Genomic DNA, 26,296 nt, shown 5'->3' with positions numbered 1-26,296 from the left:
GTGGAATAAATTCCTATCTAACTGATTTGGCCCATATTTCGAAGAACATGCAATATAAACATATGGCGGCCAGGATAGGGAAACAAACTGGTAAATCTGTTCTCTCATCCCCTATACCATGGGTGCACCCAGGACCTTTATAGCAACTACAATTCAAAAGGCCAGCGCCCAATGCCTCACGCATTTATCACTCTGCACCACAAGAGGATGATGCCAAGTGTATATGAGCCACACTAAGATGGATGTCCAGAAGGACATTCCTGTATGAAGATAGTAAGACTTAAGAAATGATGGAGGATTACTGGAGTACAGACAAGACAACAGAATATGTCACTGAATATCTGCAAAAGGGAGAAACAAAGGTAGTGATGCAAAAGGATTTACAGTACCCCAAGATAGGACCAAGGGAGATAGGAGGAATGCCAGAATGCTGGGAACAACCACAAAGGCTAGTGTATGGACACGTATACACAGCAAATGGGTTGAAGGAAGGAGTGGTTGGGGTCAAAGCACATGCGCTCCTAACAGTTCCAGTGGAAGTAGTGCAAAGGCAAAACAACAATTGCCTCAAGGAATAGGAAGCAAGTGCGAAACTGCTGACATGGGTACAAAATGAAGCAGGGCACAAGCCATCATACCACTTGAATATGCTTCTTTATGTTTCCAAAATGATGGTCCAGTAAAGGTTGAAGAGAATAAGGGGTGTAAGCAGATCTCGGAGGAACCATACATGGAGGTCAGAACCGCAGGGCTTATGGACCACTACTGGCCCTGTGGGTTAAAGGCATACCTGCAATTGCCACCCAACCGGGAGGAATATGTTCACTCGTACCGTTCAACACACCAGCAATGGTAGATCTCCGGAAGGACATACAAGCAGATAAATTCCCCCAAAATGGATACTAGCCAAAGAAACAAGAGATCTGTAGGTTGGACCAGAGTGAAAAGGGGGAACTATGCATCATCGAAAATGAAAGAGGCCCTGCATGCAATACTACCAGAGCACAGACTATGCAGCAGAATGGAAATGTTCTTTGCAGTCCAAACTAGCATACATGCAAAATGGCTCCAAATAACGCGTCGGGAGCTAATGCAGAGGCTACATACAATCATCAAAGTGTTCAATGCCATCAAAGAAGAGCTACAAGCAGTGAGGTTAATGGCTCTCCAGAACAGATATGACCTTCTCACAGCCATGGAGGGAGGTGTTTGTGCCAGGATTGGGTCTTCTTGCTGTACATTCCCTCCTGCCCATGATGAAGACAATGGGACCCTCACAGAGGCCATTACCCGGTTATCAGAGCTGCATGCTAAAATGGAGACAGAAGAAGGTATTGGTGGTAGCCCTGGTACTAGTATTATTCTCCTTTTGTATCATCAGAATAGCTATCACGTAATGCAAAAAGTCAACTTAAAAGACTATAGAGATGAAAGTATTGGTAGACTTAGAGACTGAAGAAGATGAAGAGACAAAGACATGGAATATGCTGAAATCACAACTGACGCAGTGTCCTCTGTTCCAGGCAGAAACAGTGTTCAAGTACCCATTCAACATCTGTGACTATTGGGGGAAATGGGTTTGGTGCAACCCTGGTGGAGACTGCAGTTACCTGACATGGAGATTGTACAACCATGCGAAGTACCATGGACATCTCGGAGGGATAACAAAGGTTTGGCTGCCGAAATTACACATGAACAGAGAGAGTCATGTAGTTAATGGGGGCGACTCATTGACCAGAGGGGGGATTGAAGACGGAGGTCCAAATATGGCCCCCATGACCCTCACACGACTCACAGCCCAAAGATTGAGACACGACTGATGTACCACACTTAGGCCATGCACATCAACATCGATGTATTACAGCTGTGGGAAACGTTACTCTCTCAGACATCCATACAAGCCATCCCCAGTCAATGATCTGGAGGAGATGGAGATGTCACCAATCGAACAAGTCGACTGACCGCACATCAAGAAATCAATGACATCATCACTGACATCACAACATAGCCACAATTAGACATGAAGTACATAGCTAACCATTTGCAAAGTTACACAGACAAAAATGTGTTTATTACATATAGACACAAAAGATATGCTTATTACTCAATCAGGTAGATGACACACACGCTTACATATCTCTATATATAGTCCCATTCTTTGCTAAAGCTGAATCGCAAGATGCCAATGTATACTTATACCAAGCTTGCATATGCTTAACTGTCACTAACACGGAACAGCCATAAGGACAAATATGGAATCCACAGACCCACCGAAATGAATGTAAGGGCTTGCACGATCGCTGCAGCCAGAGGCGAAAAGAAACGATGCGCCCAGCCAAGGACGAATGGAGACAGAAAGTTCCTGGTGCCAAGACTGTTAAGCGGAAACCTGTGCAGTTCCCTCTGGGACCACTACAAAAGATTTAGGCCTACAGGTGTTTGGCAGTAAACCCACTTGGTAGCAGTCTGTACCACACAGATTCACTTGGTAGCTGTGGCTGAGCAGTCAGACTTCCCTCAAGAAGAGTTAGGCAGTATATGGAGTATACAAAATAGGGCAATTTACACAGTAGAACAAGCAGACACGGAACAGAGCTTGGGTGTAAAGATATATAGTTATATATTTATAAAAACACATCTATGAAAAACACACTGGCACTAATACGGCAAACAACTTCAATTACAATTACTATAAGTATCTCACTCCTCTAACAATATTTCGACAAGTCTAGGTTCAACGGCACCACTTATTTGCAGACAGAGGTGAATGCTTTAACCTAGATGGCACTCTAATATTCGTTAGAACGGGAGAGAAAAGGCAGGGTATGAAACCAACTCGGTACCAACTCTTTTACGAAGCAAATGCAAGGCAAGTAAGACAGTGTCTACTGTGGATCACAAAGTTCAGAGGCCAGGCCCACTCGGAGAGAGGCAAGGCGATATTTCCCAAAAAGTATCACAGTGGAAATGCACTTTTAGTCTTTGTAGCAAATTGTCACAGAAAGGTTGGACCAGTTTAGAACAAAAAGTTAGGAAGGTCTGGATGCGACCCAATGGAAAGGTAAGGATTTAAGACACCTCACGCTAACCGTCACAAGGGAAGCCAGGCTGACACGGTACCTTGTAAGTGAAGAGACAGCTCCGGCGGGGGCAGTTGTTCCTGGTGGTGGATGCAAGTCGGGGCTTTGCCAAGAGATGAGATGATCTCGTCATCGAAGGAAAGTTGAAGATCGTTGCACCACCAGGGAAGAGACCAGCCGCAGAGGGCTCCATCACAAGTCACCACCTTTTGGTTGCGGTATGGGCTAGTGGCTATCCGGTTGCTGGGGTGCTCAGCACGGGCAATTCGACCACTACTCCCTGGAAGCGAAGAAAAAGCAAAGGGACTGGTTGTTCCCACCAGTCAGGGGAAGAAGACTCTCCAGCCGGGAGACCTCCTCTGTCGTTGGGAAGTGGTGAGTCGGTTCAGCAGGGCTCCACCGGAGGTGTCGTCGTTGCAGGTCGGCTCAGCTTTACCCTCGTTGGATTCTTAGGTCCTGTGGCGACTTCTGAAGATCCAGTCCCAAAAGCCCTGCTTTTATGCAGAAAACCCCCATTCATTCAGCCTAGCTGTCAATCAAAACACGCTAAGTGGTGAGCGGGGTGGCTCACCACTTGGGCCAATCACACCAGAGTGTGACTTGAGTTGGCAAGGCAACTCAGTCCAGGGTGCATAAACCCCCTCCCACGCCCCCTGTGGTACCCAGACAGAATGGCACCACTTTGGAGGGCTTCTGTGCAGAAGCCCGCCAAAAGTGGAACAAAGGGCTCAACCTTTGGTTCGGAGTTACAGAGGCGAACACAGATGCCATTTTAAAAACCGAGTTCTGGAAGAAAATACCAACTGGTAGATTTATTTAAGACAAATAAACCAGCGGTATGTTAGAGACTAACGGGAAAAAGTATTAGCCTCCAACAATGGGAAGAATCCCATGGAGTTATATTCGGGGTCGAATATAACAAGGAGTTTCCACTGCCACCAGCCAAAACTCGACGAGGGGGGACGGGACAGTGCCCCCTCGAATAACAGACCCATGGGTAATCAAATTACCCCTACTAGTACATCCACAATAGGATGGTTTGTACTAGTTCTGTTAGTACATTTTAGGTCTAGTAAAGCCAATGGTGACTTTACATGCCCTGGGAGACAGTAGTCAGTCCCAGGGTATGGAGTCTATGGTGGGGATCCTCTAGGACGCCCCAGTGTTACGACACGGAGGGTGCGGTGTAACACACATAGCAAAACACATGAGACCCTATGGAGTAAAAGACCCCATAGCCCATAGAACACATTGACATTCACAGGAATCAACCACATTAATGTCCAAGAGGGGGAGAAAATAGTCTCACTCTTGGCAGGATGGACAAAAACAAACTCCAGAAATCCAGCAAAGCTGCTGGGGGACTCACTAGGTTAGGAAATTCAGCCTAAACAGAGAATTCTCCCTAACAAAAACTATAAACTACCTAAGAGAAATTCAGACCAAACTCCTCATATTTACAGGCAAGAGAGCCCAATTTCCTGGTTGCAACACACATGACTGAATAGAACAAGACAATGCCCATTCAATCAAGGTGGATGGAGAGAAGCTGTTCCCACCAAATCAGAGGTGGAAAAATACAAGTGTTGCTCACGAACGGCCAGCTGAATGCACTCTCCCAGGTTTAGGTGATCAGAGATGGCAACATAAAGGATCACAAAGCCCCTCCATTGTAATTGTTTATATATACAGCGCTTATACACAGGTGGACAGGTGGATTGGTTCAAAGTGCTTCAAGGCGGTAAGGGAACAAGGGAATACAGTAATCATTCTTAGACCTTGAAGTTTCGGAATGATCTAACAGAAAAAACTAGCATGCTAGGCCTGACTGAATTTCTCCTGGTGCAAGTGCATGAAGTGGTACAGTCGCGACCAAGCTAGGCAAGGGGGACATAAGGGGGGCGGGGCGGACAGGACAAACAAACTTACTAGTCCTAGTGCATTCAGGTCATGAATGCATACATAAGGAGGTGCAAGGAAGGGGGAGAAGGCAACAAGCGTGTCCAGTCCAGGAGGGCCCTGGGTTAAGTGCAGAGAGGTTGCGCCACTCATGGTGTGTGAGCTGAAAGTGCAGTAATGCTGAACATAGTGCCGCTGCCCAGAGGCAAGTACAAAAGACTGGCGGGGAAGCCTGGGACCTGTAAGGCTCTTGAGGTGAACCAGGCAACCTATCAGCAAAAACTGAACAGAATTAGGGAGCAGAACAAGGAAGGAGGGTGGAAAGAAAAAGAACGGAGGTAAGCAGGGAAGAGGGAGAGGAAATAAGCAAGAGAAGAGTACGGTCTTGAGGAGTTTCCAGAACTTAAGGTGATCTGGCTCAAGATGGAGAGAGGCAGGGAGGCTGTTCCAGAGGGAAGCACCTGTAGAGGATACAGATCTACCCCCAAATCTCTGTTTGGAAAAATGTCTCACCCGCAGGGAGTTGGAGGAGGATGAGCGGAGGACTCTAGAAGGAGAGTATTTAGGAAGAGAGGGTTGTAGACAGTGTGGGCCTCGGCCCCAGAACGCCTTGTGGATTATTCAGTGGGTTTTAAACTTGATCCTTGCAGCCAATGGGAGCCAGTGGAGGGATTTTAGCACTGGAGAGATGCGGTCCCTGGGCTTGAGGCCAAGGATAAGTCTTGCAGTTCTGTTCTGGTTGAGTTGTAGAGGACGGAGAGTAAAAGAAGGAAGATTGAGAAAGATGCTGTTGCAGTAGTCTAGCATAGAGAGAGCCAGGGCTTTTGAGATGGTTAAGCCTCTGGGGGAAAGTGAGAAAAGGTAGAATACCTCTGAGGAGGTGCAGTTGGTAGTGGGACATTTTAGATATGTCCGAGATGTGAGAAGAGAAGGAGAGAGTGGAGTCGAAGATGACCCCTAGTTTTTTTTGCCTCATTGGTAGGTGAGGGCAAAAGGCCAAGAGTGGCCAACCAGTGTGAAAGTGGGAAAGTGGGAGCAGGGGTCCCAATGAGGATGATCTTTGTCTTACTGCCATTCAGGCAGAGATCGATAGCAGCACACCAAGACTGAATTGCGGACAAACATTCAGAGATGAAGAGGAGGCCAAGAGTAGCCTGAATGAGAGCTGCGTGCCATCCACATAGCACTGAAAGATATAGGTAAAGGTAGAAATCCTGGGGGCCAAGGGGAGCATGTAGATATTGAACAACCTGGGGGGTAGGTTAGATCCCTGGGGGACACCACAAGCAGAGAGAGTGATAGAGGAGAGAAATTACCCAAGTTCCACCTGTGAAAGCCGTTCAGAGAGAAAGGAGGTGAGCCACGCCAGGACCTGATCCGTGATGCCCAGGGTATCACGGAGACTGGAGATCAGGATGTTGTGGTATACTGTATTGAAAGCAGAAGAGAGGTTGAGATGAATGAGGACAGAAGGAGAGTTAGAGTCAAGATCTGAGAGCAGGTCTTCACAGGTGTTCAGAAGAGCAGTTTCCATATCACTGGATGCTCTAAAGCCAGACGGATGTTCATGGAGACAACCAACAGATTCAGTGTAGAAGGTAAGTTGAGTGATAGCCAGCTTCTCCAGGAGGTTTCCTAGGAAAGGGGTGATGGAGATCGGGTGATAGTTTTCCGGAATAGACGCATCGGCAGAAAGTTTTTTGAGCAGAGGGTGCACAAGAGAGTTCTTGAGAGGAGAGGGCAAAAGTTCAGTGGTGAAAGAGAGGGTGCAGAGGCCGGCCAAGGCTGGAGCAAGAGTGTCAATATTGTCCTTGATGGTTTTGTAGGGACAGGGGTCCATTTGTTTGGAAGAGGCTTTCGTAGACCGGACTTGTCTAGAGACCTCATCAGGTGTGACATGGGAGTGGAAGGAAGGAAGAAGCTGGTGGGGTGGGAATGGCCGAGGGGTGCCCAAGAGATGTTGGTGCAGAAGGGAAAGGGGATAGGATGCTCTGTGTTTTGGTGGTGACATGTGCGGCCAGGGCTGAGCAAAGAGCCTGGGTGGGTACAGTAGAGGATTTGACTGCATTGGGATTGGCCAGTTCCCTGCAAACTTTGAAAAGTTCAGCCGTGTTGTTAGATGCTGCAGAGATGCAGGCTTGAATATAGACTCTTTCTTGGAGTGGTTCATGTTAATTCTCATTTCCTTGAGAAGGTAAACTCAGCCTGGTAACAGTCCAGAGTACCAGGGCTAGGAGGACACATTCTGCCTAATCCAGAGTTCCCTTTCACATGGATATATAATATGTTGCATCAGCCAACGGTCCTCGAGCAACCCTGCAACATTGTAGATTGAAACATGTAGAGGTGGTCCCAGGAGAAACCACCAGATATGGCTATCCAGTAGTAGAATTAAGCTCTAAAGGACATATACTTAGTTAGCCTAAACTGACCAATGTGAATGCCTGATAGGTTTCTGGGGCAGAGCTTGGTTTTGTGACATCACACCTGGATACAACCGGGTGACACATGCTCAGAAGAGAAGAACCATGGAGAATTCATGTTTTCCCTGTGTGACCCCTGTAGTTTTGCTAGATAATAAAGACAGTAAACTTTGCCCCATGGCTGAGTCATCCGTTCTTGCGGTGGGGAGTTTTTGATGGGCCCGAGTGTCTCTCTGCTGGTAATTGGGTTGACTGCTATACAAACCCTGCCACTTCATCAGTATGGGCTGAAGGGGCAACAAAAGGGATAAGTGCACTGAGCCCAGAAAACTCTGAAAACTCTGAATCATACAAATATCCCCCTCCCCCAGGGAGGTAGGAATCATTGGGACCAACTACACACCTATTTGGTCTGTGTCCATGTGGTCAGGGGTTGCAGCTGTAGATGTTAATTTTGGCATCAGGTTTAGGTCTGGCTAACAGCGCTTCTCAGTTCCTGAAGCAAGCACAGTTTCAGGTTTTCACCAGCTGGACATAAAAGACAACCTTGAAAGAAGACCACTGCAACTCTCAAAATGAAGGGTGACTCGTAGGACTCTTCAGGTGAGTTGATTTGGCAATGTGATCCCTGTCTGGACAAGACAGGCTTGGCTCTTTGGCGGACGTGGAACACAGCTCCAGACATGCCCTTTTTCGCAGTACAAAGCAAATGCTGCTACCACGTCAATTCAGAGACCTAAGTCCTTTAAGACGAGGCAGCAATACTTAGAGGTGGACGGCGATGTAGAAATTACTCAAATATCAATAATCAAAATGACTCAGGAAGTTGGCAAAGTTGGTTCTGTTTCAATATCAATTATCTAAAACAGGGAGTTACAACGGACATCCGACGTCGCAAAGCACAGCCTCAACGTGATTTTGAAAAAATACCTCTTTTATAGCAAAAAATCATCATTACTGATGTCATATTACGTGCAAACTACAAAAACCTATGAATAACGGTGGTTGGCTTTCAGGGAACATCTAAGTATACGTTCTATATGGCCGAGGGTAGTGTTTGGGTGTCTAAGTCCGGTGGGCAACTAAGCCCACCCCAAGTGAAGGGTCATCTACATGGTCACTAAATACATGACGATCCATTGGTTATACAAACTATAGGGCTCCTAACTACATGGCCCTCTACAATTGATTTGGCACACTTGTAACCCTATAGAATATTCCACATGCTAGCAGCACGCAGGCTAGCATCCGAGGTGCATGGAGATTCGGCGTGATCTTGCCTCCTTGCCAACTGTCCCAACATCTATCATCACTCCTACAGTCTGCCAGTCAATTAAGTCTTTGAACTTGACCTTGCAGGAGTTGCTTGTGCCTGGCAAATAAAGGGAGTATAGCATCCTTCTGTCTCCTGGTATTGGTATAACTCAGCCCAAGCTATTTTCGATCCCGACCATGTTACTGGAGACCACTCTTTTGAGGTTCTTGCTGTATTGAATTCTATTAAATGATGAACTCTTGACACCTTCAGTGTTTTTTCATACTACTTCAAACACAGTTTGTTCTTTTCTCACATTCGTTGTAGCCTTTTGACAGGGATCCAACTTCACTGTGGCCTTGTCTTCTTGCAAGTGAAGTCTGTCTTAAAATTCTACTTTGCCATCTGTTTTAATACCAACTGCTCCACACAGAAATCTTCTCCACGTATGAGTTTTCAAGCCTTGCTAAAGTGCATCGTGGAATAACTAGGTTTTGTACATTCCTATATGGATCCATTGGCCCATCGCTGCATCTAATTCACTACATAGCCAGCCTTATGATTACCTTTTCCCTACTTGCGTTGCTGCCTCTGTACAGGTGTAAAATGACTTTGCATTTTCTTCAGTGCTTCTTTGCACGAGCATCTTCATTTCAATCCTGAAATGCTGCTAGACTTCTATACCTCATCTCCAATTTCAATAGAATGTCTATGTTCTTTCTTCATTGTCATTTCTTCTGGGCACATCAGTTCTTACTTCGTATGACATCACCAGTCTTCCTTTTTATTCAAATGCATACTTCTACCGGAATCCCAGCCAGAAAAGCACTATTTCTTTGTGCATGTATGTAGGGTTGTCTCAATAGATACCTTGTCTCGAAGATTCTTTGCGGTACTGGCCTTCTCACTGGCACTGCTCATGTAGCCATCTCTGGATCCCAACATATAGGCAACATGGGGGCGGAGCATTTGATGGGGTACTTGGCTCCACCTCTACAGTCTACCCCCCTCTCTTATACTGACCACCTTCTTCTTTTCTCTGCCCTGACACCCTCAGTCCCCCAGGCAAAGTCCACCCCAGACCACTGCCTACCCTCTCAGTCCTTCGGCTCATGAAGCATGTGTGTGGATGCCTTTGCATCTATTTACTCTGCTCCTCCTACTTCTGCGGCTGACTCTCACCCTGACACAGCCCTTTCTAACCTGCATCTTGCTATTTCCAACACTCTGGACATACTTGCCCCTGCCTTGAGAATCTTTCTGAAGCCTACCTCCAAGTGCAACACTGACCTTGCTGCCCATAAACACAAGTGCAGGGTGGCTAAGAGGAAGTGGAGGGCTTCAGGTGCATCCTCTGACAAACTGGCCGACCGCCAGCTCCAAAGGTAATACAGACTCTCTTTCCTGTCCAAGAAGAGAGTCCACATCCAAGCCCACATCTCTGCAGCCTCTAACAGCACGGCCAAACTCTAAAATCTGCAAGGAGCTGGCCAATCCTTCTGCAGTCTCCACCTCTCCTGTTCCCTTACTGGCCCTCTGTACGGCCATGGTTTCTCACTTCACTACTAAAACTCAGGAAATCCTGTCCTCGCTCTCCCCTTCCTCTCCATCTACCTCTCTTGGCCACCCTCTGGCTGCCTCGCCCTCTCCTCCTTTCTTCTCTTTTTCTCTGATAACACCCGACGATGTTTTAAGACAAGTCCGATCTATGAAAGTGTCACCCAGACAGGTGCTACCCTGCTCCTCTAGAACCATCAAGGACCACATTGACACCCTTGCTCCAGCCTTGGCCGATTTCTGCAATCACTCCTTCACCACTGGAACTTTCCCGTCTCCTCAAGCACTCCCTTGTACACCCCCTCCTAAAAAATCCTTCTGCGGATCCTACCTCCCCGTCTAACTATCGCCCGATCTCTATCACTCCTTTCCTGGGCAAATATCTAGAAACACTGGCCATCTCCCAACTTACTCTTCACAATGAAACTGTTGGTTGTCTCCATGATCATAGGTCTGGCTTCAGAGCAGCCAGAGCACGGAAATCGTTCTGCTGAACACCCGTGAAGATTTGTTCTCCAATCTCAACTCCAGCATCCCTTCTGTCCTCATCGTCCTTGACCTTTCCTCTGCTAGCTGACCTGGGAAGAACATTACCTAGCCATTCTGCTAACCCACCCCGACTAGGCGACAGAGCCACGTCATGGTTGGGTTATGCTGAGACCTAGTTTTACTGGACACTACCGTGGACCGGCAGGCATCCTTGAATAAACTAGCTGACTTTGCTCAATCCAACTCCCTGCTAATAAATGCAGAGATCACCAAAATCATGGTGTGTCGTCCAAAGGCATCTAAGGGGATAGGCCTAAAATGGATGCTTGCCGGCACCACAGTGGAAGTTGTCCCAGTTTTCAAATACATGGGAATCCATTTGGTCAAAGGGCTAAGGGGATCCAAGCACCTTAAGCACACCAAATTAAAGTCTGTGACAAGGGTGGGCGCCATGAGTGCTGTTGCCTCTAAAGGCGGTGGCTATTCCATAGGTGCATTTTTACACCTTTGCCAGGATAAGATTGCCTCCGTTATATCATGTGGTGCAGAAATATGGCCTGTGAGGCTTGTTAGGGAAACCAGTGCACTGGAAGCCTTGATAATCAAGAGATTACTTAGACTGTCATCACGAACATCTACAGAAAGGCCTTATTAGGATGTGACACCCATATACGTGAAGCTACAACTGAGCAGTCTGTACCTGGTCTGGAAGATACATAATGCTGTGGTGGAATCTATGCTGGGCATACTGTATGAAGTGTTAAAATCCAGACTCAATTTTATGCCAAACAGTTGCCTGGTCAAAATCTGGCTTGCAGCCAGGAGATGGCTTGTTCTTGCACCAAATGATGCATTGGACTACCCCTTTTCCGAAATACAAAAAATGTATGAAGGCAATTGTCCTCACTCAGTGTAAGCAGCAGCTAACAACGGATCTCGCTTCTAAGTACCTTGAAGCTGAATTTATTGCATACTATCTAAATAGAGTGAAGGTGCCGAATTACATCTCTAGCTTTCCTGGAAACTCCTCCATATGGGATTACCTAGAGGTACATTTTAATACCATCAAAACACATTAAATAGTTGGGGCATGGGGCAATATACCTCGACATCGCCACCTCTGCCGTTTGTATAGGGGGGGACTGTGTTGCGACAGCTAAACATATTTGATTGTCTTGCGAAGCATTGGTACACCTAAGGGAAGGGTCCTCTGGTGCGATAGCCCGATGGGAGCGGCTAGACATAGAAGTATGGCAACTGTTCATGTGTGGCAATCTGGAGTCCTACATTCACCATTTGTCTATGTTTTGGAGAAAGATTGCTCCTATACTTGAGGAACTCTGTGATTGATTTGACACAGGCTTCTACTGTGTTTCCGTTTTTATCTCCATTTACTAGACTAGGTGTAATGTAATGTTATGTCTGTTACAATATTTTAGAGGTTGATCTGTACTACTGTATACAATTTAAGTAAATTAAAAAAAATGAATATAAGAGGACACTAAAACAATTGACATACAGCGAAACAGATTGTCCTTCACAATGGTTTTTGTCACTTCACAATGCTTTTTTAACTGGGCTGTGTAGTGTGCCCCATAGCGCTCAGTTTCAAAGATTAATTTCATTGTATACGTAATTCATCAGCTTTTCACCCAGTCGCTGACTGCCACTGGCCAGGCTCATCCCTATCACTATTTCCACCCCTCCCATTCCTACCTCAAACACACCCTTTTACGGCTTCTTTTGGCTAGCTCTATTGTGCTTTATTGTACCGGCCAGTGTTGTTTATAAGCAGCAGTCTGAGAGTTAATTGTAGCTGTAAATAGGTCCTTACAATAAAACAAGTCTTAACCAAGTGTGCTTTCAGCCACTTGATTTATAAGCAATATATGTGTCCTTGCATCTGTTCCTTGTAGTGAAGTACTGTCAAAAACAAGCAATAGCAAGCATTTTTGGTTTGTGTATAAGTATTAGCTAGGCATAGTTTGGCAACTAGTTATATTGTTTTGGCACGGTTGTCACTCGGCTTATTTCCACTTGGATTTGATTTTAGGATGCAGGGCCTTGTTTATACGTGTAATGTGTGTGCAGCCTTCAAATCACTACTTATGGATCTGTGACCTTCATATACCGACCTTACTTTAGTGGCACACACTAGCTGTGAGGTCTCCATTATTTTAGGACGCCGTATGCTTGTCTGTTTTTTAAAACGTTGTTATACTCATCACACTTGTTGTGGATGAGGCTATTTATTTAAAAAAAAAGATCTATTAAAATTGTTTTCTATATTGTACATAGGAATGTTGGTGCATGCAGATGAGCATAGAGATTTGATTAATACACATCTCACAAGATAATCATCCCAATACTAAGACATCAATGTTAACAGTTTTACAATTTGGGTATGTTGCCTAATTTGAAACTATTGCCCAGGAAATATTGATAAAAACCGAAAAGAAGTTGGCGAGGGCACAATTCTCCAAGTCATATTCAGTGATACTGCTGCACAGACGTTCAAAGTCGAGAGAAAGGTGACGTCTTAAGCCAAGAAGCAATAAGGGGACCTGTTTCAATACAGCTAATATGGCGATCTAGCAATTCAACATAGGGCAAAGGCTGCTTTGAATGATCGTGAACGCATGGGCGTAATTATAGAAGGGGACAGAGGGTTTTGTCCCCCCCAACTTCTGTGGCATGCCTTTTTGTTCCCCCCATCTTTTGGGGGGAGGGCAGGGGAGCCACAATCATCAATTATGTAATTGGACAGTGCGAGCCCGGCTGGGGTGCTCAGGAAGACTTACGCTGTCTCATTACATAATGCAGAGATGCCTGGCAGCCGCGCTGCAACACATTCAAGGCTGGATGCCCTGCGTAGCTCAGTCCCTCACCCTGGCTGGCCTGACTCAAAGTTGGCAGCCAGGGTGCTGAACTGGGTGCTGCAGGGCCTGGCGCCTGTGCTGTCACGCTTCCGGGGGCCAGTGGCAAAAAGCATCACTTTCCGGCTTTGTGTTTGTGCGGCACACAGACAGGAACTAGGAAGCTCATTCAACTTCCTGGTTTCTGTCTGGAGGTGCGTGAGTGCGAAGATGGTAAGTCGATGTAACATGAGATGTGGCCCGGGCGGCATTTGAAAGCAGAGCAGAGGAACTTTAAAAACAAAATAAGACATGTTTAATTGTGTTTATGTTTGTGTATGTTTGTTGGGTAGCTCTGTCCATGCCCTATGAGGCAAAATACATGCAAACTTCCTAATTAGCATATGGATTGCACCAACAGAAGTGACTTCGCAGGAAATTACATTGCAAGTCGCATCATCAGTCTTTGATACTTGGAGGCACCATGGAAGTGACTTTAGAATAAGTTGCCATAAATAAGCCAAGTGACAAATAACTTTGTGGTGCAAAATACCTAAATTGTACTATTGTTATATGTGGAGCAACTCTATAGTCATTAGGCGTTTTCATTAGAATAGCATAATACATTAACATAAGCTTTGAAGTGAATCAGAACCACTAAGAGAGCTGCAGATTAGGCACAATGTGATTAAATAATTTGCTCAGGATCACACACTTGGTTAAATGATGAAACTGGGATGTGGACAATTTAAGCGACAGTGCACATCTTTCCAGGCTTAATTAATATAGATATCTATTAAGGTTTTGCTTTACATTTCATGTGCTTATTATTTATATAATACATATAACATATAATTATTTATAGCAATGCATTGGAAGCAAACCACATTACAAAATAAACTAGCCTTTCATAATAAACTAACCATACACTATATACATTGTCATAGAAATATGTTGAGCAATGGGAGTATGGCTTTAGTTCCATTCTCCCCATCCTGCCTGCAAAGTCACAATAGCATCATGCATATTATTGTGAGCCTAACAAATCCTCCTTGTTTTTGAAAGCCATAGGGCCTCATTACGACCCTGGCGGTAGCCGTGCCCTTGTTTAGGGCACGGCTGCCGCCGGTAATGATTTTTTACCAGGTCCAAGAAAAGGGCAATAACCGGGTTATGCCGACCTTGGCGGACCTGGTAATTGCCCTTTTCTTGGACCCGGTAAAAATCAATCCCCATTTCCATTTGAGCCCCATAGGGCTCAATGGGAATGGGGAGGATGCTAACAACAGGCCCGTTAATGACGGGCCCATTGTTAGCATCCTGGCCTGCTAGCGGGTCCCGCTTTTCACGTCTGGTCAGACCAGACGTGAACAGCGGGACCCGCTAGCAGGCCTCGTAATAGGGCATCCCGTAATGAAGGGTGCCTTTCCCGTACCGGCACCATTCATTACGGGAGCGCCAGGGTCCTAATGAGGCCCATAGTCATTATTTCATAAAGCATGCAACATTATGCACCCTTCTCACTTCAGATCACTCCCTACCATTCACATTTCTAAAGGAATGAAATTCCCTGCTAATAGTAACCCCATCCCTCCTGTCAGTGCCTAATGGCTCACATTGTAATACTCTGTTGATACAGAGCAACATGAGGACCCTCTTCTGCTCAGAGCACCTTGTGACATTGTCCTGGCTGTGGGACACCTCTACCATTCAGAACGAGTAAGGTGTCCTGCTGCCAGGACAATGAGCCTGCTGAGCAGGAATTGGTCAGCACACATTGCCCTGCCAGCGGGACACGTTTGCCGTTGGGCACCCTCTTTGAGGTGCCGAATGGGAGAGGTGTCCCAATGTCAAATGTCCCGGTCTGGCTCTTAAAAGATCTATGGGGGGGCAGCTTGACCACTGCCTTGCAAATCTCCCGCTTGGTGCTCCACTGCTTGGAGCCATTTGCACACAGGAAAACATACCTTCATTTTAATCAGTCAGCATCTTATAGAATAAATTTATCAGCACGTAGACATATAAGGTACTGTGAAGAACCCAAGTTTAGCAATATATGGTATTTAAAAATGTATACCAATTATACTTGGTCACCCACTGCACTGCATTAACCAATGGTTTCTGCCTTTGAATGAAAGGAAAAATCAGGCAAATTGCTGACATTACAGTGAATCTGGTCCTTTCGGCAATGGCATTATAGTTCAGCTAGTTCAAGTCAATGTAGCCCGAAATTTCAGCTATCAGGGGGTGATAAAGTCTGGTCTGCTCAATGGACGTTGCACCACTGTTTCCATGTTTTATTGTAAATGTACATATAAATGTTGTGTGCACACAGTGTATGTCAGTGGAGGTGCTGGGTGCATTTGTGTGTGAGTGGGAGTGTGTGCAAGCATATGTGTGTTTACTTTTGTGTCTGAATGAATGATAAATAATGCATTGTTTGTATGTTCTAGTGGAATTAAGTTTGTCAATGTTATGTTGTGTCACTGGGTGCATGGCAGGCCGGCTGAAGATGTGTGGGGACCCAATTGAATTTTAAAGATACACCACCAGTCTTATGAAAGTTATAACAGAGCGTCAGCAGTGGACTTTTGTGGTGTAGTAGTTAAGTGTTATCCCTCAGGGATTTAGGTTGTTTGACCGACGTACAAAATCACGGCAAAATTAACTGTAGTCATTTTCGCTGCAAATAAGTTTTTACCTCGGTACAAAAACCCAAAACCATGTCCCCTCAAACCGCCAGTACACCCATAAAACCCCCACTTACCTTTTCTCCATGCGCTGCCTCTCCTGTAGCCTGCAGAGTCAGATCCATCCCTTTAACATGGGTCCGATCTGACGCTGCAGCGTCCCTTTAATTATTTTGTTTTTGTTGGGTCCTTTTTGTTGGGTACCCTGCCATCAATACTGAGGACGCAGGGGAAGCGGGGGAGACCCCTGCAACCGCCAAAGCCAGAAATACCGAACATAGGCTGAGGGGGCACCCCTGTAACCACTGCTCTTCATGTTCGGTATCTTCAGCTACGAACTAATGGCGGTGCCATTCGACCAAATTTATTTTAAACAATTTGGCCGAAACGATCCCTCAGAGCCACCATCCGCCCTCCCTTCACCCTACCCCTTTCATTCAGTTGTCATGTCCCCCCCAACATTTTCAGTAAAGTGACTCCACTGCGTGAACGTGAATACTATAAAACACAATGGCAACTAATAGTTTGCTCAATGAATATTGATTTCAAAGTAAATACATTGCAATGCTAGAACAGTATTCCTCACAGTATGACGCCTTTGTGTACGTAAGCCATGTTTGATAGACAGTAAATTATCCAACAGCAAATGACCTTTATCTTACCAGAAGACATGTCTTTTTCTTGTGTTGCACGTTGTAATACATCAGAGCACATTGGCCCAAATGTGAGATTTAATTGTTGACAGTGTGTTCTGCATTTCATATTACCTTTTGAGAATGTGCTCCCTTTATAGTGGTTATCATTGCAAGCAATCGAACTTGAATTGTCTTCAATAGGTGACAGTTCTATGTTATTGGAGTCCATGTATGGCGCTAGTACCTATTGGAGAAAAGGTTCTACATTAAATAACAAGGCCTTTTGTTTGGGGGTCAGGAGTTTGAGGTCAACATTCTTTGAAGCAGCATCCTTTCAATTTCTTCCGCAGTCAGAAAGTGGTTATTTTGTGCATATCCCAGTTTGGAAAGCCCAGAACTCCCTGAAAGACTCGGGTGGACCTAGTGTAGTACCCTTAATGACGTAAAGGTCTAGTTCACCACAAGTCAGAATTGCCCTAACACGTATTTTGCCCTATCCCTACTTGCATTCAAAGTCAGCTACCCGTCAGGAATTTAGTAGCCAGTTTGCCATCCAAGCACAACGCAATTTACCATTTGTTAAGTGCCCCCCATTGTTCTTCTTTTTCTGCACTTATCAGACTTACCCGGTCTGCTTCCTTAAACACAGCACTTGCCCCTTGCTGGCAGCACTACCACTGTTTATTGCCTCCATTTTCTATGTATTATTATTCATCTGCTCTACTCTGCTCCGCACTTTCCACTCTTCCCCCTTCCATGCACTTTTTCCCTTTTCCCTTTCCCATGCACTTGCACGTTTTCAATGTCACTGGGCCCAGTAAGATCGTTGTTGTTGTTGTGTTGTGTTCTCCCCTGTTCCTCCCTTGCCTAGTCGCTCTCTGAAACACTTGTGTACGAGCGCGATACAAATAAAATATATCATATCATAACATTTCAGTCAGGGGTAGTTCCTAGTATCACTTAAAACGTTGGCACAATGAACTTTCTCCACACAAGGGCATTCCATACAACTCCTTGAGTCTCCAAGAAGAGTGCTGGATAAGATATCTACTTCAGGTAATCCGATGAAGGGAGATCAACTTTTTTCCAGTGTGACACCTCTAGGTTATAAAAGTAATTTGCACAGCTAAGAAATTGCTCATGTCTTGTGTTCAGCCATTGCTAGCTTTTAGCCAACAGCTCCTTCTATGCTGACATGTGTAGGCCTACATTTTTCACACTAACACTAAAACTACACGTCCCAGAATGTATTATTCTATAGGCTGGCGCACAAGGCCATATTAAGGCGTCTCTTTGAATGATCAAGGAAGGTACAATCTGCAAGCAGCATGAGGCTAGTGCTATAAAGGATTCCTCTGAGACCAAGGGGAGACAGAGGAGAGATCAGCCGCTTGTGTACATGGAGGGGGTGGGGACAGACGAGTACTGTGCAGATGTGCACAGAAAGCAATTTTGTTTTTCAAGTAACAAGATCTTTTAAAAAATGATACCGTGAACTTGTTTTTGTAGCTAGGTTTTACCAGTTTCCTGACAGGGAATGGATTGGACAGGTCACTGCTTCGGTTACAGCTGGGCAGCTGAAAGTGTCACTGGCTCACTGCAGCAAGTGACGGTCAGTAGACGTATAAGCCGGATGAAGAGCACACACGGATCCTTGTCACGAATAGTATAGCATGTCAATACTACTGAAGCCAGAAACTAAGATGATTGGCTGCAGCATTGTGCAGCACGTGCAATGCTGCTGCCTGTCAAGGTTTACTTTGCCCTAAGCCAATCTCATCCATCAATCTCATCCATCAAGATAGTTTATCATTTGTCAGGTTCATGCCTGGGCAAAGCCCTGGAAGCATGTTTTCAGTTCAAAGAAACAAAAGCACTAGTTTAGTTGATAATGTTTTCCTGGCCTGCCTTTCTCTATTCAGGCCACCACTGACAGTGCACATCAAGCCTGCTGCGGGCCACAAGCACCTGAAACGTGATAAACAGTAACGCACTTTGGGCCTAATTCATGGAACGTTTAGCGCAGAGAAAATTGACTTTGCACTGCCAACAAACACGTTGCACTGGGCCTAATTCACAAAGCTAGAATCTCTCGGATCTAGTTGCGCTCATGCTGGTTCCTAAATTGCACTGGTAGGTGTAGGCGTCCGACGCAATATACAGGACCCTCGATTCTACGATATGTACATCTCACACCACTAGCGTGGACACAGGCCGCAGGCACGGGCAAGCATCCATGCATGATAGAATACTAAGCTAAGCTCATCCGGCCTAGTGTACACATAGCCGTCCAGACTGAAACACCTGACGTACCTCAACACCCCTACCACTAGCATTCAGCGACCACCACCCGAAAGGAATTTGGTATAGCTGACCCACATAAACTCTCTCAACAATAGCAATCTATCTGTAACAACATCTGAAACCACCGGGGATAAAACAATGTATGCTGCATCTGAACTCAGTGGCATGGTAAGGACTGCTGCACTGCATCTCCAGCTATGAGTGTAGCAAGACACACTGCACTTCATCCAAAACCAGGACGACATCTGAAACCAGGGAAGGGAAGGGAAGAGGTGCTGCATCTGAATCTAGGGAAGTGAGACTTTGAGAAGTATAGTGATTGAGACTGCAGTGGTTAGTCCTGCACAAGAATGCAATTCAATGGTGGTGAATGGAAATATACAAATGAGTTGCTCTGATCATATCATTAAATAATTCACCCTACATTTGATGGTGCTGCAAATGAAACGGTGTGATGCAACATATAGAATTATAGCGAGTGAACTGTGAGGATGCATTGCAACAAAGGAATCTGAGTGACATCTGATGGACAATGAGAGTGAAGCTTCCGCTATTTACAATGGCCCTCAGAACTCGAAGTGGAATATACCCAGTAGTTGAAAGCTACCAATCTATAATTTTATGTTGTACATAGTGCATTGTGCATAGCCCCTTTGTCTATTGTCTACCCACACACTGTCCCTTATGAACGAGCATTTCAGAGGGCGTGAAAGAATGAGGGGACAATATAAGCATACAACATACCAAGTACCCTCACCATACCAACTAAAAAAGTTAACAGACATCTGGCAGAGATCATGCCATATGCGCCCTTGCTTTGATGTCATTGCAGTTTATGATGAATTCCATAATCCTCTTCCCAACGTCATACTAGGAGGATACAGCATTCAGAGAGGGAAACACTTACTTATGCTCCCTTACACAAATATATATGTTTACTTGAATTACTACATCACAGCTGCTGTGACAACATTTCACAACAGATTGTGAAAAAATATATATACGTGGTCGCAGGTGATATGCAGTGTTTGGCCCATTGTTGATTTTTTCTTACCTGGAATAATGGCATCACGGCGGATGTCATACAGCATTCCCAGCTCAAGAGGGCGTCCCAAAGTCAATCTTTCAATTGTTTTGTTGGACGCCATTTTTTCACTCAGAAGGCAAGTACTGCAATGAAAAAGCGATGCATTTATTCATACTTTTCAACTCCTTCATGTTGTCCAGCTGCAATAAGGCATTTCATACACAGACTAACCTATAGGCAAATCAGAAGATGTACCAGCATTTCAGTGCCATTGAAATGCTGGTCAGAGTGAGCCTGAGTTGGTAACATCTTAGAAATATTTCATATGGACTCCACTACACACCATTCACAGACCATTTAGTAGAACTGGTCTATTGGAAATCTCCCAATTAGACCATTTAGTAGAACTGGCCTATTGGAAATCTCTCAATTAAGCCTAGTCAGGCCTCATTACGAGGCTTGCGCTCCCGTAATGAAGGGTGCCGGTACGGGACCGGCACTGTTCATTACGGGATGCACAATTACGAGGTTCCCTTGCGGGACCCGGAACAGATGTCTGGTAAAACCAGGCGTCCTTTCCAGGTCCCGCGAGGGGACCAAGGAGCCAATAACGGGCCCGTTATTAACGGGCCCGTTATTAGCTCCATCCCCATTCCCATTGAGTCTCAAATGGGAATGGGGATCAGTTCCTTCAAGGATGAATTACCGGGTCCTCCAATGTTGGAATGGTTAGATGTTTTAAACATTGTTTTTATGTATGTTTTTATGTCTGAGATACTGCTCTTTGTCTTTTTGTCATGGTGGTAGGAAACTCATAATTGGAGGGAGTTACCACTTGTGGTATTATTGCCCTATGTGATACTGCATGAAGCAGCACATGGGGATCATGTTTGATTCCATCAGAGCATAAAAGGGAGTGTAGAGAAGCCAAGTACCCCTACCGAAAGTCCCGCCCCCATTCTGCCTACATGTTGTCAGCCCGAAATTGCGACATTCATAAGGCCAGCAATGGTACCTATACTGCGAAGAGTCGTTGAAACAAGGTTTCCATTAAGAAAACCCCATATGTAGCCGCAATGCATTTTAGAACACTTGGACCCCTTGAATGAAAGGGCTGGAAGTGTGGCGCAGCAGATTAGAATAGCTGATGGAGAAGGAAGATTCGAGAAGGCTTGCCTAGCCCAGTGTCAAGAGTCGAGACTGCCGAGAGCCTGGTTATCTAATCGAGAAGATACAATAATGTGAGAAGTGAGCTGAGCTCTTGGTTGAGGTGTAATAGAAAAACACTAGAAGTGCCATGGTCTCTTCATCTAAAAGTATTAAAAGCAACGAAAGCACTCAAAATGTGGTTTTGAGTCACATGGTCAGATGAAAATAGACTTTGGGGCAAGCTACACCGAGACCAGAAGATAAGGCCATGCCTTCACTAACTTTTATTCTCAGGCACAGTGAGCCTTCACAAGGCTGAGTTCAAACACATTTCAATGAATGGCAGACCAAAGTAGTGATGATAGATGTTGGGCTAATTGGGTGGGGAGGCATGACAGGCCAACCCCCCATCACCTGGGGTACCAGCTTGCGTGCTGCTAGCCAGTGGAATATTCCAGAAGGTTACAAGCATACCAACCAATTGTAGAGGGCCACGTAGCAAGGAGCCCTATACTTTGAGAAGCGAATAGAACATTGTGTAATAATCTAACACGGAAGATGACTTGCACTTGGGGTGGGCTTAGTTGCCCACCTGACTTTAGAGACCCAATCACAACCCCATAGAAAGTATATGTAGATGTTCCTATTAAGCCTATCATATCCCCTAGTAGGTTTTTTATTTTGTCACATAGTATGACATCACTTATGACACATTTTTTGTATAAAGTTTTGATTTTTATGAAATGTTTTCAAGAACTCTTTGAGCGAGCTGTGCAGTGTCCGTAGATGTCCGTTGGACTCCCTGTTTTAAAGAAATATTATTAAAAAAGATAAGGTTTGCCAACTTCCTGTGTCAGTGTGATTATTGATGCATGAGTAAGATCTGCATCCCCATCCATCTCAGCTACTGTTACCTCGTCTTAAAGGCATTGAATCAAGAGTGTATGTGGTCTATGCCTTTCTCTCACACTTTGGTAGATGTTACAGCTGTTTTGCAGGTGGAGTGGGAGACGAAAGGGGACGTATGTTTCGACCTCCTGAATCCCACTCCGCTTGCAAAACCACTTTGTTTTAAACTAGCACAAGATTTTCAAGCTCGGGAAAAATTAATGGATTCCTATGGAACCTCCCTGTTTTTGGCTTCTGCTGAAAGCAGGGGATTCCATTGTAAGTGCTGTCTGCAAAACTTAATTTGGGGGAGGCATTTGCATTTTTTGCAAAACGGAATACAAAAGCAATGCGTAATGGGTGATTTCCTCTATTTTCAATCTTTATTCGTACACTCTGATTTGCAAACTTGGAAATTGCGAACAGTGAACCCAACGTGACTTAAGTGTTAACAATCTCACTTCCCTGCATGGTATTCACACGTATTATAAAATGACCCATTAAGTATTACTCCATGGAGGGTTGTCATTCTACAGCAATCGGAAATGGCACTTGAGGGGACAATGAATGTTTGCACTTCAAAAGGTCCCCTAAATGCATTTTTTTTCCAAAAATGATTGGAAACGTAAAGGGGCTCATACTCATGATGGGTGGAGTAAAATTCATGCATAAAATGGATGCATAAAGATGCTATTCATCAGTGTTACTCCAAGCCCTATTTCAATTCATCTGTATGGTGGAGACCTGGCACGGATCATAATGTATGATTCCGACTCCCCCTCTGCCATACAAATACTCTTGAACGTACACCAGTCTAACATTTTCATGCTCTGTAAATGCTGCGGCTACCTTTGGAATCTTGTGTAAATGGCATGACGGACCGGAAAAGGGATGCTTAAAGACGTTTTTGCCCCCACTTTACACTTCGATGTGCAAATGATGAAAATTATGCAGGGGGGACCTGTTTTCACCAAAGTGAAAATATAACAGGACCTTTGGTGTGACATAAGGGAACACAAACATGAGCAAATATAAGCCCCAAAGAGGTAATACACCGCCGAATTTGCTATTAAGCTTAAATTTTCAACTTTGTTTTGTAAAGTGTGTAAAATGTGTAAATGGCTCCGGCGAATTGATGCCTATGGACTCTGTCTGCTTTTATCAGGTGGTAAATGCAGACTGACTTCATAGAATCTGTTGAATTACTGCAAGCATGAAAATGAAATGCTGCATTGAGAGGTGGATTGCTAATGTCAGAAGTCCACTCTGCCTTAACAATCTGCCTAGTAAATCCCTCAAATTTACCGGGACGAGTGAAAGTTCTTACCACTTATTATAAATAAAATAATATAAGAACTTGTACTTAAAAGCTGTTGGGACCCTGCACACCATTTTTCTCTTTTACAAAACGGAGTTTAAAGTGAAAAAGTGAAAATAGGCAAAATCACCTTTATTCTTACCGTTTAGCCTCTGTTTTATAAAAAATGTAAATTACGCTTTGAAAACAACATTTACAACAGAGTACTGCGGGATTTAACGGCTTTCAACCGTTTCTAAGTGCACTTTGCACAGAAATCCATTTGTTTTATACATGAATGAAAATGTCATGCCAGCATGAATCCAGGGGCCTTTAGAAGATGGAGGCGCTAAATTCATGTCATTCTCCCTCCCCATACTTCAAATCAGTGGCTTCGTGAGGGGGGCGAATCCTGTGCCCCCTCCCCCCCTACCTAAGGCCAGCAGTGACCATGTTCTCTGTTCGTGGTGTTATTTGTGACACTAAGGTAAATGTCTGCATATCACACGGGAAAATACTCTTCTTTTGTCTGAAAGCTAGCAGTGATCTTGGTATGCATTCTGGCATCGGTATGAACATGAGCACGAGACACTTCTCAGGTGTCCAGCTGCACAGCGACGACCTCCATAGAGTGCAGAGCAGCTTGCAGCCCCTCCCATTAGAATGCAGTGCAGGAAACTGCAAACTACGGGCCATTAGTAACTGAATGGTCCTGCGCCTGCGTTCTGATGGGAGGGGAGGTGCAGTGGGGTTGTGGGTAGTTGGTCTGCCCAAAAGCCTCTCTGCAGGATTGCATGTGACGTCACACATTACCTTTCAGAGGCGGCCCCCCACTTTTATCTGCCCCCCCCTACTTTTGTCTTTGGCCCCCTCTGTGCCCCTCTTAAATTGGATTCCTGGCGACGCCACTGCTTCAAATACATTGAATGTCTCCTACAGAGTAGAGGAAAATCACATGTAAAACTTGTACTCATGCTTTTTACTTTGCTCCATATTTCCATTTTCATGGGGGATCACGGGCACGGAGCACAATTATCTCGTCCACCATCCCCACCGTATCACCATGAAAGTCCGCAAGCATTTACGCCAGCAGAATCGGCCTGCTTGTTACACCAATTAAAAGCAGGCAGACTCCATGGGTATCCATTGCAAACTCTGCATGCCCCATACATGACAGGCCATATATTTCCACAAACTGCGCTACGAAGTGAACAAGTCACCCACCCGGCAACTTTTTTCCCAGGTGACATAATCACTTGGAACAATCAACACAGATGGCATGAAGGTAAGTTTGCCTGCTTTTTATTCCCTCATTTTCCACTTGGTAGTGCATACGGCAAAAATTGCACAGAACGGACCTGATTGGGCGTAAGTGCCAACTCCTCGTCATGAAATGTACGCAGACCTGCAACATAACCATGAGGTGCAGGGCCCGATTTAAACACGCATTTTTAAATGGACTAATTCCACTGGAGAACACCTTGAATCACTCGACCGCCAATTCTTTAGGATTATTTGAAGGTGCTATATATGGACTGCCTTTAATCTTTGAATGGCTGTACATTATTTACATTTTACTCGGCACACTATTTACCGATAGCTCCGATCCTTCTAGCAGTGCCGTCATTCCGTGCCCTTCCCACATCAGGTATGTTGTCAAATAACATGCCAACATTTCATGATGTGTGTGTGTGCACCATAATGAGAGCGCAGTTACCATCAAAGTAAATGTTTTTTAGTATTGACTAGATAAGATCAAGGGCACTGCTCCCAATTGTATTTGCGCGTGTACGAGTGACGCGTTTTCAAGGGGTGCAGAAATCTGCGTACCTGCGGCAGCAAAGCGGGTCTCGGGGGAAGCAGCTGCTGGAGTCCGTCTGGGAAGATCAGAAGCTGGAATGGGACTTGCTGAAAAGCCTCCCAGGAGTTTTATTTGCAGGGCTGGTGGGCGCCTCCCAGAGAAAGCTGCCTTAGGGCGGAAATACGCGGACACATTCCAAACCACGCGCACAGGCGGGCCCCGGCTTATGAGAGGGGCGGATGCTGGGTGACGCTCATGTCAGGTGTCTCAGGAGCTCAAGTCTTGAGTGCCGGTCATCATTTTATTTTGCTATTTTTTCTCATACGAAGGTAGGTCAGGTCGTGACATGTTGGATACAATTATGGTACAGTTTGCGACGCTGCACTGCCCAGCTGTTGTAAACCATTTTATGGAGGGTCACACCATGTAATATGCATTCATCTACAGGCCGAAAACTCTGTGGTAAACAGGCCCTTTTTGAGGGACGGTGGCGTGGCTTCAACGAAGGGTCTTTGCAGCATGAACGCGACAGCCAGTCTCCTCTCAAACATGTTATCTTCCGCCCCCACCCTCCCTTCCCAATTGCTCCCCCACCCAAGCACACTTTTGAAACCCAAGCTCTCGTAAACACAAGTCACACGGGTATTGAGGAATTTCTTTTCTTCTGTCCGACAGAAGACTGAATTAACTACTAACTAGCCAGTGTTTATGTCATGCCATGGGTTCAGTTGCTGCACGGACCCCGTGGTGCTGGGGGTTCTTAAGCAATAGGTGCAGGGCCCCAGCTGTGGTCCGTGAAGACAGAAAAGCGCAGTGCGCCTGCGGTATTGCCGTTTACCCCACCATTGGGAAACTGCTTATTTCCTGGTTTCTTTACTTGTTTCAGCAATTTGCACGGCCTGTTCCACTAAACGTTTCCAAAAGGGGCAATGATGGCCTGCAACTAA

At 45.3% G+C, this 26,296-nt stretch overlaps 1 protein-coding gene across 2 annotated transcripts in view; it reads right to left on the bottom strand.

Annotated features, from left to right (window-relative positions):
- Window positions 1-25,888, bottom strand: part of LOC138492178 (stonustoxin subunit beta-like) — a 74,915-nt gene extending 49,027 nt beyond the window's left edge. The window contains exons 1-3 of one of the 2 annotated variants that reach the window (XM_069619198.1): window positions 25,379-25,451; window positions 20,242-20,357; window positions 17,016-17,127 (exon numbers count right to left, since the gene is read on the bottom strand). In XM_069619198.1, the coding sequence (XP_069475299.1) occupies window positions 17,016-17,127; window positions 20,242-20,271 (142 nt within the window). In that variant the 5' untranslated portion in view covers window positions 20,272-20,357; window positions 25,379-25,451. Of the gene's footprint in view, window positions 1-17,015; window positions 17,128-20,241; window positions 20,358-25,378 lie in introns of both variants that reach the window. The other variant, XM_069619199.1, reaches the window with a different exon arrangement.
- Window positions 25,889-26,296: the final 408 nt, after the last annotated feature.

This window comes from Ambystoma mexicanum, chromosome 10 (assembly GCF_040938575.1).
Source record: "Ambystoma mexicanum isolate Mex_15411 chromosome 10, UKY_AmexF1_1, whole genome shotgun sequence".
NCBI lineage: Eukaryota > Metazoa > Chordata > Amphibia > Caudata > Ambystomatidae > Ambystoma > Ambystoma mexicanum.
Note: the sequence above shows the minus strand (reverse complement) of the source record. Positions and strands in the feature narration are given on the sequence as shown.